General features: G+C 46.6%; 1 protein-coding gene across 5 annotated transcripts; it reads right to left on the reverse strand.

Annotated features, from left to right (window-relative positions):
* Window positions 1-1,660: 1,660 nt before the first annotated feature.
* On the reverse strand, window positions 1,661-17,075 carry LOC144174115 (nucleosome assembly protein 1-like 1-A). Of its 5 annotated transcripts, none has more exons than XM_077702580.1 (13): window positions 16,959-17,075; window positions 15,889-15,919; window positions 12,684-12,778; window positions 12,052-12,151; window positions 10,620-10,761; window positions 8,316-8,405; window positions 8,195-8,246; window positions 8,032-8,105; window positions 4,804-4,875; window positions 4,559-4,698; window positions 3,200-3,482; window positions 2,577-2,675; window positions 1,661-1,896 (listed from the first exon to the last, which is right to left on the reverse strand). In XM_077702580.1, exons 2-13 carry the CDS (start codon window positions 15,903-15,905, stop codon window positions 1,852-1,854), a joined length of 1,209 nt encoding a protein of 402 aa, XP_077558706.1. In that variant the 5' UTR covers window positions 15,906-15,919; window positions 16,959-17,075; the 3' UTR covers window positions 1,661-1,851. The 5 variants fall into 5 exon arrangements, with proteins under 5 accessions (XP_077558706.1, XP_077558710.1, XP_077558708.1 ...); XM_077702584.1 differs by having other exon boundaries at window positions 1,661-1,919; XM_077702582.1 differs by having other exon boundaries at window positions 12,708-12,778; window positions 16,959-17,074.
* Window positions 17,076-17,895: the final 820 nt, after the last annotated feature.

Genomic DNA, 17,895 nt, shown 5'->3' on the forward strand with positions numbered 1-17,895 from the left:
CGCCATGCTGGAGCCAGTGGCCACTCCGTCCCCTTAAACCTACGTAAATAATAAAGTTTTCTCTCTCTCTCTGTGCAAGGTCGTTTCTCGCTACTCGCTTGACTGTATGTAGGTCACTCCAGTAAGATATGCTTGGTGCTGTTTCCGGTGGACTGCAGCTGTCGCACTAAGGGTTCGAGGTTAGGCCAAGGTGATATCAGTATAGGCATTTTGGAGAGCTACATTGATACATAATCGATGCAACGAAGTCTCTAGCCAACATGGAACTTGCTCCGGTAACCTCATTGCCAAAGCAGGGTCAACATGATGCAGGAAGATGTGCTGGTTTCCCAGGAAGGAGCTTCTTTTCCTGAAAACAAGCTCCTTTGCTAGTTTCGAGGCATCGTGAAGAAAATGTTCCTCACGTTTCAGTCGCAATACTTTTTTGGCAGCCTCATCTGCATTTTTGTTGCCTATGATGCCGCAGTGTGCAGGGATCCACTGTAGCATCATGAGGTGCCCGGCGACGAAGACGAGATTATTCAGGTAGGAAACATCACAGGATATATGTTCATGAATGCTGAAGCAGCTGGCACATCGAAGTTTGTAGCGCTGTCTTCAAACCTGTATAGATAACCCACAGCTGGCTGCTGGCATGAAGCTCAGCCATTGCAGTTGTGGATGACGATGTGCACTCAAGACTGTAAATATGGCATGGGAGTGCTTGGCCAGTTGATGAAATGGAGATCGTTCACGGCACAGCTTGTAAGCCTGCTCAGATTCTCTTGATCTTGTGCTGTCATACAGAACTTCGCATTCATGTCCACTTACACTTCACGAGCCAGCCCAGTTCAAAATGTGGGCAATAGCAGGCAAAGACGTCGTTGAACACTGTATCCTTATCGTTTATGAAGCAAGTTATTTTTGATTGTTTAAATGCCTTAATTATGACCCCAGATTTGCCTTAAAAAAAATGCACTTCCCTTACTTCATCACTAAGAATGCTTGCAAGCCAACTTTTAGATGCTGCGAAATGCAGTTCCAAGTCATTACCATCTAAGCTGAACATAAGACAGCTTCACTAAAAAAAAAAAAAACACTTCCACACAATTTGACATCCTTTCTTGATGTGTACAGACTGCTTCAAATTCAAAACTCGAACTGATTGTGGGGGGGTTTAACATGCAGACACTTCACAAGCAACGAGGTGCGGCATAGTGCAGGGCTCTGGATTAATTTAGACCACCTGGGGATCCAACGTGCGCCAAAATCTCGAACACACGGGCGTTTTTGCTTTTCGCCTCATACAAAACAATTTCAGCACTGCCTTGCTACTGGGAAGAGTCAAACAGACACAACAGGCGAGTGGGTTAACTTAGCACAGAGAGAACAAGCACCTCCCCGATATTAAGGAGCAGAGTTCTAGTTACTGTCCCATCAAATGTCTAAGGCCAGCACAAGTATCCCACCAAAAACTGACCCACTCAATTTGAAACAACCCTACCAGGGTACTGCTCGCCTTGTAAAAATTCTTTCATATATGGACATGTGCTCATACTAGAAAATTGCAGCTTTGTTTCTTTCAACAGAAACTGCTCTGCCGCAGAGGAACCACAATTCAGAGTCATGTTGACCAAAACATTTATTGCATGCTGCTGCTGAAAATGCCATGACCAGAGAGAGCATTTGTAAACAAAGTTTATTCTCAATTTGGTTGCGATAGACGTGCAACAACATGTAAATTGATGGGCACAAAAAAGACCGCTTCAGAAAGGAAACTTATTTTAGTAACAGTCTCAAACCTCAGCTGACATACAGAGACGGAAGTCGGGGTACGTGTGTCTTAAAAAAGGGTTTTAAGCCACATCTAGATTACTGCTGCTTGCACTCCGCTGGAGGATCCCCTTTCTTGGTGCTCTGTGAAGCAAAAGACATCACAACTGAAAACAAAACAGCACACGAATCAAACTCAAGCCTGCTGCTGCTGCTGCATCGGGATACGGGAGCACAAGCCATGCACCTAGAATGCAAGCCAATCCGTTAGGAGCCGCTACAGTGCACAAGCCGCTTTGCAGTGGAGAAGGACACACCTGACAAACAGCTCGCTAGGTGGTCGGTGCCACCGCGTTGAACTCGAACAGGCAGTTAATTTATACAGTTATACACTCTACAACACTGCAGCAGGCAGTGAGCTAGCTCAGGTCTTAATATGCAAGATGAATCGTGCTTGCTAAACAAGTCACTGTGCTTTCTTAGAAAGGGCTTCGGAAATGCAAAGAGCACCCATGCAAAAATGCCACTACTCTAATGAAAAGAATACTTGGGCATTCTAGGGCATACTTTGGACACCTTTTCGAGTGAAGTGTGATCACGTGAAATCCTTACATTATGCTACAGCCGTCACCTCCTAAAACAAAAACATGCCAGCTTGGGATCTAACAGCAACGCTTTGTGGTCAGAGCACAGCATGCACGTCGCACACGATGCCAGAACTCAAATGGCAATTTTGAAAACAACCAAGAGTGGATCCAGGATTTAATGTTTGCAACTACGTGGAACAAACAGTCCTATGAAAGAGTGATGCATCAGAAAAGTACCTTGGGCACAAAATCCGGGTCGTTCTCATCATCCTCGTCATAAAACTCGTTCTGGTCGTCATCTTCCTCATCATCCACATCTTCCTCATCTTCATCATACTAAGGGAGAATTTAAAAACATCAGAAACTGAAGTCCAGTGGATGCCGAGCACTAAAACATCTGCCACACAGATGCCCAACATGTGCCTGTAACTAAGGAAGAACACAGCAAGGAAATATGCCCTCTTCCCAAACTCAAGTTTACAGGCACGTCACACGGACATCTCGTAGTGGTGCAAACTTTACACTGACACAAAGCAGATACATCACAACATGTTCAAGAACCACTACAAATTGGCACAATTGATTCTACATATCACATACTTTACGACGGAAATGTAAAGCAGCTGAAGAAATGTTTGGTGCAACCGTGAAGGTTCCAGAAAATACTTGCGAGTAGCGCATGGTAATGACAACTTAGGCACGCGCAACATTCTTCCGACGATGCATGGACACCTGCCGACACTCCTTGTCACGGCATCTAGCATCTACAACAGATTTATGCTCGCGTACTCTCTCAAATCCCCCTCAATCAAAGCCCACAATGCGGACAAGGTCAGTGCTCTCCTTGGAAGGGGCCTCACCTCGTCGTCCTGGACGGCCTCGCCTGTGAAGTAGAGCACGGCGCGGGGCACGACCCGCTCCTTGAGCACGTGGCCGATCTCAAAGTCGGCGGCCAGCAGGGCCTGGGTGTCCTCGTCCACCTGCTCACCGGGCACCTCGCTCGGGGGTGCAAAGAAGTTGAAGAAGGAGTCCTTCTGCACCGTCTTGGTCACAAAGCGCACCGTGCCCTTGCTCTTGTGCTTCTGCTTCTTCTTTAGTGTCTTCACCGTCACATTCTTGCCCTTCTTCCACTCAATCGTGCACCTGCAATGGCACCAAAATAAAGGGCAGGGGGGAGGGGGCCCTTGCAGTGAGCATTGCGCTCCTCCCACTGACAGTTAAGACGCGTCCTAAACCCTAGCTCGTGGCGACAGCACTTGGATAAGGTAAACAAGCTGCTGGCAATGTGCAATTGCCGCAACAAAGCTATGCCAATATGATTACAGTGGCCTGCCTGGTTAATTTTCAAATCTCTAAGAAAAATTACTGCATATAAAAAAAATCAGGAAATTGCATCTGTGTCAGCAGCAATGTGTGCATGTAGTAATTACTGCCACAGACAGCGCAAGCATGGCAGCAAAATGAGAACAGCACGCTTCATTTTGCACTGTTTATATGGGCAGAAGAGGCCAACTGCTGCAGCCTAACCACCTGACGCAGTGCAGAAGTAGTGGTGTAGCACAGGCATACCGTGACAGGTCACTGATTACACGACACATAGCAAGTGGAAAAATGCACCGAGCTTCTTCACTTCCATCATTTCAAGGACCATTTCTGCGCTTTCTTTTTGCCATGTGGTCAACTGTTCCCCACAACACAGGGATGTACTGGTCAGCTTAGCACACCTCCGTATTAGAGTTTTTCAAGTGGAGAGCTCAAAATACCACATGTATAGAACATTGAGCACTTTTTGACCAAAAAATTAGTAAGAAATTACCAAAATTTCACGTTACAAGGTCCTATGAGAAGAGCTAAATGACAGTTGCTCTTTAGCTGCACTGCTGGTCCCTAAGCAATCTTGACGAGGATGGTGCAGGCCCACAAAGCAGTGCCGCACACCCACTTGGGATGACAACAGCTGAGCATGCTGCATTGCTATCACATTTATTCTCCGCATGCAAAAAGGCTGAATATTACAAGTGTGTAGATTAAAAGTAAGACAACAGCTTAAAGATCAGGGTCTCGCCCTAATGCAAACGATTCTCCGATCCGCAGCTCAAAATAAACAGAAGTGCACACGCGAGGTTCAACTTGCAATACAAGGCATGTGACAATAGCATCCTTCTCAAACCAAATACTGCAGCGTTAAAAACGGTACTGCCAACGCAGCTGGCACTTACCCCTTGCAGCCGACAATGTCTGGTCCTTCGAAGGAGAGAGGATCACTGTCGTCCACTTCACACTTGATCTCGTACGTTTTTGTGAGCACCGTGTTACTGAAGAACTCGTTGGGCTCAAAGTGAAACTCCAGCACAAAACCCTGCAAGACCACGGGGCAAACACGAGGATAAACTCAACTGGACTGTTTTCTAAAAGATACAACACCAGGCTTTAGCGATTATCTTTGGCCTGTGCACAGACATACCAATGGTCCTGGAGGTTCCATGTTGCGGACCTTGATGTCTATCAGATGCTTCAAGATCTCTTCGTCGTGCTCCTGGAAGAGTTGTGAAGAACAACCATTTGAGTGCACGTAACGTCAAGAGTGGCTCGTATGTGCCTATGCAAATTAACCGGCAACCTCCGGAATCAAGTACACCCGTGGTGAATTTGGGCTAGCATAGTTCCTCCATACGTACGCCCTCAGTGGCCACAACCGATGAAATGGCACTGTAATTTACTACCTATAACATGTTGGCCAGTTTTCATTCACGCATTACATTTTATGGGCTAGTACAGGCTGTCCAAGCAGTCAAAAGCCACTCAACATGAAAGCTGTCAGGAGTGCAGAGCAGTGATTTGCCACAACGGGCTGTGGCGCCATTATCTGCTCACTGCTACGACGCAATGCAATTTAAATTTCCCACCTTCGCAGTGCTCGCGCTCCCCATGCCTGACACTGCGCAAGCGGGAGTTCTGTTCTTTTTGTGCTTGCTTTTCCTCCTGCATGTGCCGGCGTTGCACTGCCACTTTATGTTGCTTACAGTCTTAAAAACCAACCCAGCAAGCGCTCCCAGGGGTGAGACAGCTTAATCAGATTTGGGAGCAGTTTTTGGAGCAGCGAAATCTTGATTTTGGAGCAGAAGTACCTTGAGTTGGAGCAGAATGACGACATTTATTACATCAGCTTAGGATCCTAAAAATCAAATTTTTGGCAACTCGGGGGAAGGGGTGCACTTTTTAATGGGTTTTTAACGTACATAACACCGAAACAGCCTTTCAATGAAGTTTTTTCTACTAGAGTATCACAAGGCACGAACTGAACTACCTTTTTACAAGCCATTTATAAATTCTTAGGCTCTATGCATAGGTAGCATGGAGTGCCGTTGAAAACATCGAATCGAAAAGCTAAGCAATCGTACGGCATTTTCATTATCATGTGAATGCCGAAATTATTTTTGTAATCCCAGACTCTGCTTTACACACAATTGTAGAGGCATGGCAAAAGTTGCGCAAAGCGAGGCGACAATCTCGCACCCCACAAGCCTTCCCATTTCAATCCCCAAGGTGCGCTTTCACTACGATCGCAATTTGAACAACGTTGGTATGTTTAGCCACCTCCCTCTTGGCATTAAATTTCACTTCAGATAGATAAACCATTCTTACTAGCGTGAAATAATAGCCCGTTCCGCTATCGGCCACTGCTTGAACATTTTGCGGCGATCTAGCCTGCGCTGCAATTTCTGCAGTGTCGATCGTCCCATATCCGCTACTTGCAAGCTTGCTGTCAAAGGCAGAAATAACACAGCATTTTATTATAACACCGCAATGAGTCCGAAATTTCCCTTCAAGCACGCACCGCGCCTCGCCCTTTAGGCCGAAACAAGGCGAATTCACGGGCCTCACGTTTTTGATGGATTCCCGTTCTTCGAGTCACGCAACTTCCTTCAACAGATCAAACGACTAAATGTAAACCCAGCCGCCCCCATAACCAAAACCACAGTGGAAATCGGGGAAGAGCACTCTGCCTGAACCACGAGCAACTGCTTTGCCCGACGGCCATGTTTTCCAATGTTCCCCACACCAAGATGGCGGCGCCCAGTAATGTCGTTCCGGAGATACGCCGCCCCGAAAATTGCCGTTTTTTTAATCAATTTTCACCAGTAGTTTGTCGCCTGAGTACACATACGTATTTTTTTCTACAAGACTTTGCAATTTTAAGTTTTCCATGGAAAAACTTGTGCAACCCGACGTGGTGACCTTCGTGAAAACTATCTTGGGGACAATTTTATGCGTTTTTTTTTATTGAATGATGAATCAATTAAACCTTTACAAACAGTATCACTTTGGGGGTGCTGGAAAATTATGTTGTCAGTAAGCCTTTTTCCCCACTGAAACTGGCGGGAGCGTTAAAATCCTTGGCTCTCAGACTGTTTTGGAGCAGTTTAGCGCAATTTTCTCAATTTTCAAGCTTTTGGAGCAGCCTGGCGCAGGGAAGCAAATTTGTATCAAAAGTGCGCAATATGCGCAGCTGTCTCACCCCTGCGCTCCTAACTAAATGAATGCAGGTGCTGCCAGTCAATTACGTATATTTTGCCTCAAATGTACCTACAGTTAGCTTTGCACTGAACGGGGAAAAGTATGACAAGCGCCAGCGGTTAACAAGTTTCGAACGCTTATGACTATATAAACCGCTTGGCTTTCGAAGCCTCTCGGTTACGCCGCGACGACGGAACCCCGCGTGGCTCTACTAGGGTCGAGCAAGCGAGCTACGACTTTAGGCGAGCCCCGAAAGTGCTTTGCACTTAAAGAGAATTTACATGGAATGAATTGGTTGGAACAAGCTACGATTTAGTTGTAACCACGATGCCGACATCCTAGAAAGCACAGGCGAAAGCGGGTGCAACAAGGGAAGCAACGACGACCCTTTCTTTGCCCACATCCTCCAATGTCATTACACTCTCTAGTCCGGCACTTTATCGCAGCCTTGGCTACTACTGTGGCTCTTTATTGACCAGCACAAAAAAAGCAAGAAATGGGCAGGATCCTTCAGACAATGTGGAGAAGTGGAGGCAGCAAAGTGGCACAAGCGCAAGATTTACGAGTATTCCATATGAAAGCGAGGCAGCTTCAGCAATGGGCCCCATCGATTATCAGTCTCTGACCATCCGCAGACTGCCTGGGACGCGATCTGGCACTCGATTTTCCCACGTATTCTTACAAAGCCTCCAGCCTGAGGGCAGTCCCCGAAATGCACGCGGACTATCCAGGACTGGTTAATACAGGATGCCCAATAAAATTTCTTTGCAATAAAATGGTACATGCTTTTATGATGTCCCAATTCCTTAGATTGTTTATCAAATTACCCCTTATATCAAACCAATAGGAGTCTTTTTGCGGGTTCAATACAAGGGATATCTAACCACAGCACACCACCAGGTTGCAATGTGGACGAGATGTAGGACCCGTAAAGGAGCCGGAAGATTCCACACACTGGAACCCGGCACGGAGTGGGTCCTTTTATGTACCTGTCAGTTTCTGAGAAAATTGGACATTGGAAGGTCCAACCACCAAGTGTCTGCAGGCAGGACTGTATAAGCAGCAATTATGAAGTTTCCAAAACACAGATGCCCATCAGCTTTTGTATGAGAATAGCTCAAATAGTGCACTTTGTGTGAAGGACTCACGAGCCCCCCCTTAGAGCAGTCCTCACCTGAATCATGTCTACGACAAGGTCCAGGTTTTTCAGCGCAGTGAGCCAGAACTCGGGAATTCCCGCCACCGCCTCTGGAGGAGCCACAGACAGATTGGACCACATTAGGGTTTGGAAAGGGGGATGCACCTCTACGATGCCTCTTAGTAAGAGGACAGCCTACCTTCCTTCTTTTCATCCCCCTTCTCATTGATGTCTGCCTTCTTCACACCTTCCTGCAGAGGGGGAGGAACAAGACCGATAAAGGCGGCTGCCCCAAAGCCATGCCACGCAACAGCACTCACTGTAATTTCGTCTTCCTCTTTCTCGGAGTCTGTGGCAAAGTCACACTCTTCGTCAGTGGGCTCCACCTTGCCCATTGTGATTAGGTGCCTCTGCAAGACAGTGCACACGGTCACAACAGAAACACCACTATTACACTATTACTTAAAAAACAAATTATATAAAAAAAGAGGCAGGGGCAAAATATCTGCATTTTTTTGCTGCCACTGAAAGATGTGAAATACACAACTGCATGCAGCACTATTCAGTGCACACCTTACTGCACAGATGCGAGGCTGAATGTAACCCGAAACAACCCATTCCCGTTTGCTTTCTCTTTCAACCCGTTCCCAAAACACCCTTCCCGTTTCAACCCGCTCCCAAAACGCCTGCCTCAAATAGTTCAGGTAAGTTTCTGAGCCCGCCGAGCGCTTTTAGGCCTCCAAAATTGTGGTGGGCAAGGTAGTGTAGGTTAGAGTAATGACTACAACATATTTTACTCATTTCTTGCCTAAATATTTAGCGCGGCGGCAAGGTCTATTTTACCTTGACTAACTACTCTGCAGATGGCACCACCAACACATTTTCTTTTTAAAGCTCTACAGGCTATGGCTACAGTATTCTCAAAACTACAATTTTGTGAATGCTTCTTCGAAAAGTGAAATACTCGAGTAACTTTAACGAAAGCCAATACATATATGGGCAACATAATTATGCGCGATTTGCTTTGAGACAAATTTATCAGATGTTTCTACTTGTGCAGCAGCGGCCGGAATATGCAAACCGTGAACAGTGTCCTAAACGTGTCCCACCGTTTTCAGTGGCAAACTGAAACTCCAGCTCCCAGTAAACGGTGACGCAAACACGATAACGGTATGTTAAAACTCTCCAATGACCATTCTTTTACAGACATTTGCATGTAAAGTGACCATTAGCCACACATTAATAAAATTGATCGTACCACCCATAATAGTTACAGCTTTCATAAATTAAGTTTTTTTCTGTAGTAAGATTTGGTAATTATATTTCGAGAGATCTTTTTCCTGCGTAGAAAAAAACAGTAGCCCTGTACTACTCCTAATAAATTAATAGTTGCATTTGTTAAAACAAACTTCATTCTCGGCAAGAGCTACGAATGGTACAAACTGGCACTGGGACCGCAGACAGGTTCTATTTTGTTAATTCTCGTCCTTTCTCTTTTGTGTGTGTGCCACATATAAGTGCATGTGCATTCGTACATGCAACCATAGGGAATGGAACCATCACCGCTGCCGCGGAGTACGCATGCGAGCAACACATTCCAGACCGCTCGACCAACGCAGAAGCAGACAGAAGGGCGTGGTCTCGGCAGTAATTCAACGCCGTACCAGGTCGGACCTAATTAATGCAGCAACCAATGTGTTTTTTTATTTGGCGCTGCGTACCGTTGAACGGACCATTGCAAAAAGGTTGCAGGTTAATAGGGAGTCTGCATATTTTGGCTCCGCAAGCCGTAATATTACGGTGAAATACGTCCGACGTAACTTAAATTTAATGTTAAGGTTACGGCGGACGCGAGCAATTTTCGACTTTCGGCTGCGCTGGCTGCAACTCAAAACAAGACGTTAAAACAAAGTCGGACGCAACTGTAATTTCAAAAATTGCACGCTTCGGTCCGAGTAGAAACTGGGTTCGTTATTCCGGGGAGGGACTAAATAGGAAAATACGAAACGGGAAGGGCGTTTTGTACCGGGTTGAACCGGCATGGAACAAACGAGAAGGTTCAAACTGGAACATACGGGAAATGGCGAAAAAGGAAGGTCATTTTGTGCTGGGTCGACATGGGAGGGAACAAGCAGGAAGGATGAAATAGGAACGGGTCCAAACGGGAGCCTCCTGTGAGGCTGCACGAACTTGCAAGACTAGCACTCTGCCGGGTAAAACTGACAAGCATGTTGCATTTATACAGTAGAGAAGACTGGGAAGGGAGGAAAAATGTGGGGAGCATAACAGGACTGAGATGTCCGATGGGACCCCAGTACGGAGAAGCATCCCTTTTAATGTCCCTGCGCTTTCTAAGGAAATTGAACAGCTCGAGGAGCTCAATTTCCAAGTGTCCACAGGTTTTCAAACATCCGTCATTTGCAGATTGTACACTGAATACTGTAGGAAACAGTAAAAAAAGTAAAAAAAAAAAAAAAAGTCTAAGTGGAATACAAACATAGCCATTAGAGGACTTGAAATATCTCCCCGAATTAATTGGGGAAGGGTGGGCCTTTCACCTAGCATCAACATTGAAGTTCTTTCAGGCACTGCGGAGCTGGCAGAGGGGACAACGGGGTGCGCACCTTGTCGTAGAAGGGCTGGTACAGTTTGGCGTACTTGCACTCGAGCGCATAGACCTCCATGTGGAACTGGGCCTCCACCTTGGCACACTCCACGTGCAGCTTCTTGAGGGCCTTGATGCGCCGCTTCACACAGGCCGGCAGGCTGCACAGAGCAGCAGCAGGCCATTCACCACTGTTCACGCCCCTCCCCCTCTGAACCACCAATAGCTTGCCATGCAATCGACATGTGGGACCCGTAAAGGAGCCGGAAGATTCCACACTCTGAAACCCAGCACGGAGTGGGTCCCTTCATGTACCTGTCAGTTTCTGAGAAAATTGGACATTGGAAGGTCCAACCACCAAGTGTCTGCAGGATGAATGCGCACACAATTGCGAGGGCGGCAGTTCGTCTTCACAACTACCATTGCGAGACGTTACTTTAGGATGAAAGCTGCACAAATATTGTACCCGCAGTACACATGACCAGGTCAGAATGCAAAGAAATCTGTCTACTGCTATATTGTGATCACCCACTTCCTAAACATAATTAGCCTTGCAATGAACCAAAAAGTAGTTTTATCTGCCCGTCATTGCTTATCCTATTAAATCTAGCGGAACCTCACAAGTTCCGTGCATTCTTGAAGAGATGAACTGCACATTCAGGTTATACCTGACTAGAATCAGACAATTATCCTCCACAATGAGCTCTCAATGTTCAATGATAAAATGCATTTTAAGTACCCAGAATTTTACACTTTGACCATACACGGCCTGACTAAAGTTGAAGGCACTTTCATTGCAAGAGCCACAGAGATGGGGACACTGCCTTATCAAGCATGTACTTGTTTTGTCCACCAGCCAGCTTGCACATGCAAGCCGGTGATGTCACATTGCCTTGAAGGGTACCACGCCCCTCCCACCCTAGCCATTTAGCTCAAATGCGTTGTACGCTTCATTTGAAGTATATCCCCCCCCCGGACTACCTTTTACTGCAATTATCACACTGCAAAAGAGGCCCTTGAAGCACAATTATAAAAGGGGCCCCCATAAGTGTTCCAGTAATACAGCTGCAGACACCAAATGTGCACTCATTGTTCTCAACAGATGTGAAGCCCAAGATTGTCACATCTCTCAAATTTCATTCAGACCCATCTAAGAAATCGTCCAGGAAGTCGAGCAAAAGCATCCAAACAGATTAAAATCTGTTTCATTATCTCTTGGTCAGAGACTATCGCTACTGTTGGCCCTTTTCAAAATTTGCACAGCATTGCAGGTCTGCTGCGCATAAATTGGCATAACTTATTTTTTTTTCGCTGCACCATAACTGTGCAGAATCGTTAAAACCCGCCGTGCACAATTCCCATCCACCTTGTGCTTCAATACCCTTCCACTGTGCCAGCACCACACTGCCTGCAGTATACATCGAGTGCAAGCAGCAGAGCAACTTGCTCACCTTTCAATGTATGTAGAGGGTGCACCCACAATGGCACCGAGTTTTGATTGCAGAGCTGCCAGCACCTTGGGATCCTTCATCATCTCCGCCGTCAACCGGGCTGCCAACACACAGAAAGCCCCCAATGAGAACCATCAAGGCAGCAGAAGAGCTCGTCGCACAACTCAGTCCGTCAAATCGCACGCACGTATATGGAGCATCAAAACATTAGCAAAGCAGTTTAGCCCTCGAGCAAGAAATGGTAAATATCGTGCAAGAACGTGCAGTTTCCAAACAAGGCCGTGCAGCCTGGGTGCAAGACATCTCAGCAGGGGCGGCCGGAAATAGTACAAGCAGTTTCCACTGGTCAGCTGTTTAGATGATTGTTTCGCACACACGTAATACCAGAAACAGGCGACACTTGTGCAGATGCAAATTGCCAGCAAGCGTTCCAGCACACTACATGTGATGCAGTAAATGGGTGCAGGCTTGTACAATGCACACCGAGGCGCTGCATATACTACCTGCAGTGATTTGAAAAAAGTGGGTGGGTGGGGAACATGCCTGGAATGTGAAGGAGGGTGTTACTGCTAGCCATTCTCTCACTGGTTTTCACACGTGCACAGCTGTGATCTGGCTGTGGTGTATCTTACCCGTTTGCGATGCAGACAGCTCACCTCCTTTCTTCTTGTCGGTCTCCTCCACATCCTCAATGTCTGCGTCATTGCCCTCACCAGATTGAAGGTCCCTAGAGAGACATTCACTATCAGAAATTTCCGCAACATCTTGCAGAACACTTTGTGCACCCAATTCCTCTCTGCTTTAGAAGCATTAAACGCACTGAGCAAGAAAATCTGCAACGTATGAAGTCTACAAAAGGCTCTCGAATTTCGATCAGCCGAGATGCGTTACGTGGCCCTACAGAGCACACTTTGAACTACTGGCGCCACAGCAGGAAGAGGGATGCAGGTATGCACAGGGTCGGCCATTAGGTTTAAAGAGGCCATGAAGACAAAACACAAGTTTGGTTTATTCGAAATATTGCCTCAATAAAACAGCACAGACAACAGTTAATGTGAACTTCACTCAAATAAGTTCCCTCATTGGGAAAATAGAACGGCCATGCGGCCCACTAGCTCATTTCCTACACATAACCTATTATGTAATATGGGCAGCTGCGGGATTAACTGAAGCGGCAAAAGCAAATGCAAGTTAGGCAGGGTTTATAAGCTCATAGAAGAAGCTGTCTGCACTTCAATCTAATGCACATTTTTTTTTAAAAAACTAAGAATGGCGAGGTAAACAACAGAAGTTGCGAACAAACATGTAAACAAAGAAGCACCAGTGCTTACTGTACACAGTATGCCGGTAAACCTCAGCGGTTCCCAGCAGTACCATGGCGCCATCTGGGAGGATGAATGGTAAATGAGGCAAAGACATTTGTCTGTTTGCTGCAGCCCTAGTCCCGGTACTAACAATAGTTTTAAGTACCGTACTTACCCGATTCTAACGTGCACCTTTTTTTCACAAAAATAGGGCGAAAAAACGCATGCGCGTTAGAATCTGATACGAAACCGAAACAGCTGAAATTTTGTTCCACCCATCACCATCTCAAGATGGCGCCAAAGCTTTTAGCAACAATTTGTCGGATCTAGGCGCCTAGGCTTTTCTTTCAGCGTTCACACAAATCGTCAAATTATTCCACTTGCGTGCTTTATAACAGCAATGGCAGCAGCGGCAACGAAGGTGCGCCGCTTCACCGGCTTACGAGTGGCTCCCACGCGTTCACAACAAGCGGTTGGCTGAAGCGTATGCCTCTGGAGAAGCTCGCGGGATGGGCATGCGAGGCTTGGGCCACGATCCTATCGAACATGGTTGAACGTTCGTTCAGACGTGTGGCATCGCGAACGCGCTTGACGGCACCAATGACGAGATGTTGCGGTCAGCGGAAGGCGACAAGGAGCGAGATGAGTTAGATTAATTTGGGGAATAAATCGCCCGCTTCTCTCGCATTCGTTTTTCTTGCTCACAAAGTTCCTTGCGCGTTACAAACAGAGGTGCAAGTTTTTTCGGTTTTTTGCCTCGTAAAATCGGGTGCACGTTAGAATCGGGTAATTATGGTACCTGCTTTGGATACATCATCACTAATGTGGAAAAACACGATTCAGCATAAGAATTGAAATTTTGGCTAAACTGTACAATTTCTTGAATAAAGCATCGTTTTCTGCCAGAAAAGTGCTGTGGCACTATAAAACACGAAATCTTCCAAATGAAACAAGTTTCTATTTTGTCTTCATGGCCCCTTTTAACACTACGCTCCGAGACCTCGAAGTCGACTCGTACGCGCAGCTTCATTTACAGTGGAGTGATGTTGCAACACTTCGTTCGACTCAACGTTAACGCGACTTAACGCCAGGCCTAATAAGGGCTATTGCCCCAACCTTTTTACACTACGAGAGAAAAAAAGTCGCAGCAGAAAAAGGACTAGGACACGATTTCAGCACCCGCTGAGCTTTGCACTCCCTCCACTGCCTCGCCCCGCAGTCACCAGCGAGCCAAGGTGCTCTGCATGGGTAACACCGCTTTCATTGTAGGCACTGCCGCCAAGGTGCCAAGGAACTAGGCAGTGGCCACAATACCAACAGATCTATTCAGCAATTGGACATTTTTGCCTTCACGTTTGCTACATCATAAAATGTGTGCTTAGGCGCCTTCGTGGTTTATATAACCTGCATCAAAAACACGCGCCACAGCCAGGAATCAAATACACAACATGGCGCTCAGCAGCACAACACCCCAGAAGATAAGTCGTGGCACCTACACATTTGTGTTTCCAAGAAGGAGACATGGGAGCCAATTAAAGCAAATCTGGTGACACCTTGGCCATTCTCAGCTGGCAATATTAAACACCAAGAACACACGGGCCAATTAGCAAAGCAAAGAACAGAACACAGAAAAGTGTTGCACATTACTTTGCATCACAAACAGTGACAAAACCGAGTGCTTGTGGCCCGGTTAACCACACCAATTTGGGGCTGCTGCCAACCGCAGCAAGACACTCCTTGCCAGGGCAGAGCACCAATAAAAACACGAGGATGCAGATACAAGAACCTAAATTAAACAAACAGTGCAGGAAAATAAAAAAACCGCAACCACGTGACATGATAGAGTAAACTGACACGAAAATTGCTTTGTCTTTTGCGAGCTTCAGCTCAGTGGTACACGAATAATAATGAAAAACTAGAATGTAATCTTCCGTCGAATGCACACTAAAAAACGAGACTAATCTTCCACCGAATGCACACATTTTGTCTGGCGCGAGCAACTTGCGCAATTGTCCGCCTTTCCACGTGATGGTCAATCTAGATAGTTACGAGCTTCCAGCAACCTTGCCGATTTCAGCTGAATCACGGAGGCAAAAAATACCACCCAATTTTGGCCAGCAAGGGTACCTGAAGCTTCGCAGTCGCCTCGCAGGCATGCCATCGAGGCATGCTCACGCCAAGAGATGAGTGGCACCTATCAGACGCCGACGCGTTCAGCCCAAATTCGCAACGAAAACAAAAAACAAAACAAAAAAACGAAAGCGCCGCACAAACAGCTCGAACGTTTGCGTTCGAAACCTTCTCGCGGTCCGAGAAATTACAAAAGCGGTAAAAAAAAATTTGCCGCCGAGCTTGGACACGCCCAGTTCTTTACCGAACGTTAAAGCGGCGCCGTGTTCGAGAAACCAGATGTAAAAAAGCGTGGCGGGCACGCGGACAGTGCGTTGGCCTCACAATAGCCCCAACAAAAAGCAGCGAACATCTTATTCTTTGTTCCGTACAGCGTCGCTTGAGAAAAAGGAACTGGACTCACCGAGCAGGCTCTGCCATTGTGAAAATAAGTTCTGGAAAAAAGAAAGGTAAGAGCGACACAGTGGACACCAGGAAGTTCGGGAGGAAGACAGCTGCCTCCTCGCATGCCGTCAAGACAGTCTTTGACGGCACACGTCAAAGAGCATAAAGTCTTTTAGTTTAATTTTTTTTTACCGACAAGAATTAACCCAGCAGCAGCTGCGTTTTTTCCCCCTCATGGAATTATTATATGAAAAGAAGTACTGCCAAACTACTCAGTACTACTCTGAACAGCCGAATCGAAGCGTTCAGCTATAAATCGTGGAGCGCCGCTGTGACGTAACTTGGCACAGACAGCAGCAAGGGTTGCGTCCGCTACTCGCCGGCCCGACGACAAGCGGCGGAGGAGCCGTTCCAGAATCCTGTCACTCCTGAGGCAGGGTCTTCTTTATTTATAAGAGGCGATAACCGCGGCGACACTTGCCCGACAAGCACAAAGCGAGAAACGCCGTTGCGGCCGATAGCCCCGCGTCTCCACCGGAAAGTGAAGGCACGCTTACGACGTAACTCCACGTGGTGAAAGTGGTAGTTAGGCCCACAAATTTCTGCGCGCTAAAGGCGATCGCGCCTCCATGAACTAGCAACTAGGCTGGACGAAACGTTTAACAACCGACTGAGCAAAAGCCTGGGACGCATGGATGCACGCTCACGAGCCGAAATTGGCCCATGAATGGACCGCAAGAAAAACCCTCGCGAGCGCGGAAGGTAACCGCTCGGAACCAAAATCTACGAATATGTCCTCACATATTAACTGAATGAAGGGGGGATATGAGTAGTAAGATGTGAAAATGCACATGGTTTAAAAGAGACGAGTAGACGGCGAATGGACACGGCCAAATGTTCGCTTTGTAAAGCGATTTACCGCGCATAGTTAGGGTTCGCTCCACTGAGCTAAGCAACATGAACGATTTAAATATGCTAACGATGCTACTTACTACGTGCGAAAAAATAGTTTGCGCTGGCAAAGGTGAAAGCACAGAAGCGCCTGAAACGATTAAAAGATGCAGGGAAACCACTGTCGGCGGAACTTACATTGTCGGCGCAGGCACTACAAAAGACGGCCACCCTCGTCGAGATTAAAAGGAGACCACGAGGGGAAATGGCGGTATTTTAACTGCCGAGCCATTGGTTCTATTTCAGCAAAACGTCTCGAAGAAGCAAACAATATCTAATAACCATAAGATAAAAACAAAAAAGTATTATTAACCATATATTATTCGCTGCGAAGACAAAAAACAATTGTAGTTTAATTCGGGTTTTGCACGAGCTGGTCACATGGTGCACTGTCAACGCAATAACGTGACGTCATGGATCTCCGTTTTTCGTCTGCTGGGACTTCTTACTGCGACGTGCTGCTTTTCATCACATTTAAGCGTAAACAGCGTGCTAATTTGTGCTCAGTGTTGTGCATTTGCCCACAATTGCACCTCTAATCCCAGACGGCGTCCACTTTAGTTTTTTTAATTTTTTCTGCTCCCTTTTCTTGTGTGTAAGTAGTTTCGCCTGCACTGACCAGGCCAGTAAGCAGCGATTACATGGCTAACCTTTCGTCATAAAGAGAGCCTACAAGTTTTCTCGCAAGCCCTGAAACTTCAAATACCCTGCGAGGACGTGATTAGTTTTTGAACTACCCTGCCAATTGCACGATTCTTAAATTTAGCAGCGATTTCAGCAGTACACCCGATTCTGACGCGTTCCACCCCAAGTAGGTTGGGCTGTTGATTTAATTTCGTTAAAAATAACTATATTTGCTCCACCACTCGTCTGCAACTGATCAGACGGAATTCCTCAATAGCACTAACCTGGGAAGTTCTCAGATGATTCAAGTCGAAAGTAGCCTGTTTGGTTTAGTGAAGTCCCTGGGTGGTATTCACATTTAACAAAGCTGCAAACAGACCTGCAAGTGCTTGCCGTTTTCAGCATTCTGGTACTTACAAGATTACCATGGTCCAGCTTGAAACAGGTGCCT

This window comes from Haemaphysalis longicornis, unplaced genomic scaffold, assembly GCF_048455015.1.
Source record: "Haemaphysalis longicornis isolate Haplotype H1 unplaced genomic scaffold, Haemaphysalis longicornis Haplotype H1 scaffold_3, whole genome shotgun sequence".
Taxonomy (NCBI): Eukaryota; Metazoa; Arthropoda; class Arachnida; order Ixodida; family Ixodidae; genus Haemaphysalis; species Haemaphysalis longicornis.

Coding starts and splice junctions, on each gene's coding strand:
- LOC144174115 (XM_077702580.1), bottom strand. Junction 12,152..12,683: donor GCTGTCTGCATCGCAAACGG/GTAAGATACACC, acceptor GTGTGTTGGCAG/CCCGGTTGACGGCGGAGATG. Junction 8,106..8,194: donor GGGGGATGAAAAGAAGGAAG/GTAGGCTGTCCT, acceptor TGGCTCCTCCAG/AGGCGGTGGCGGGAATTCCC.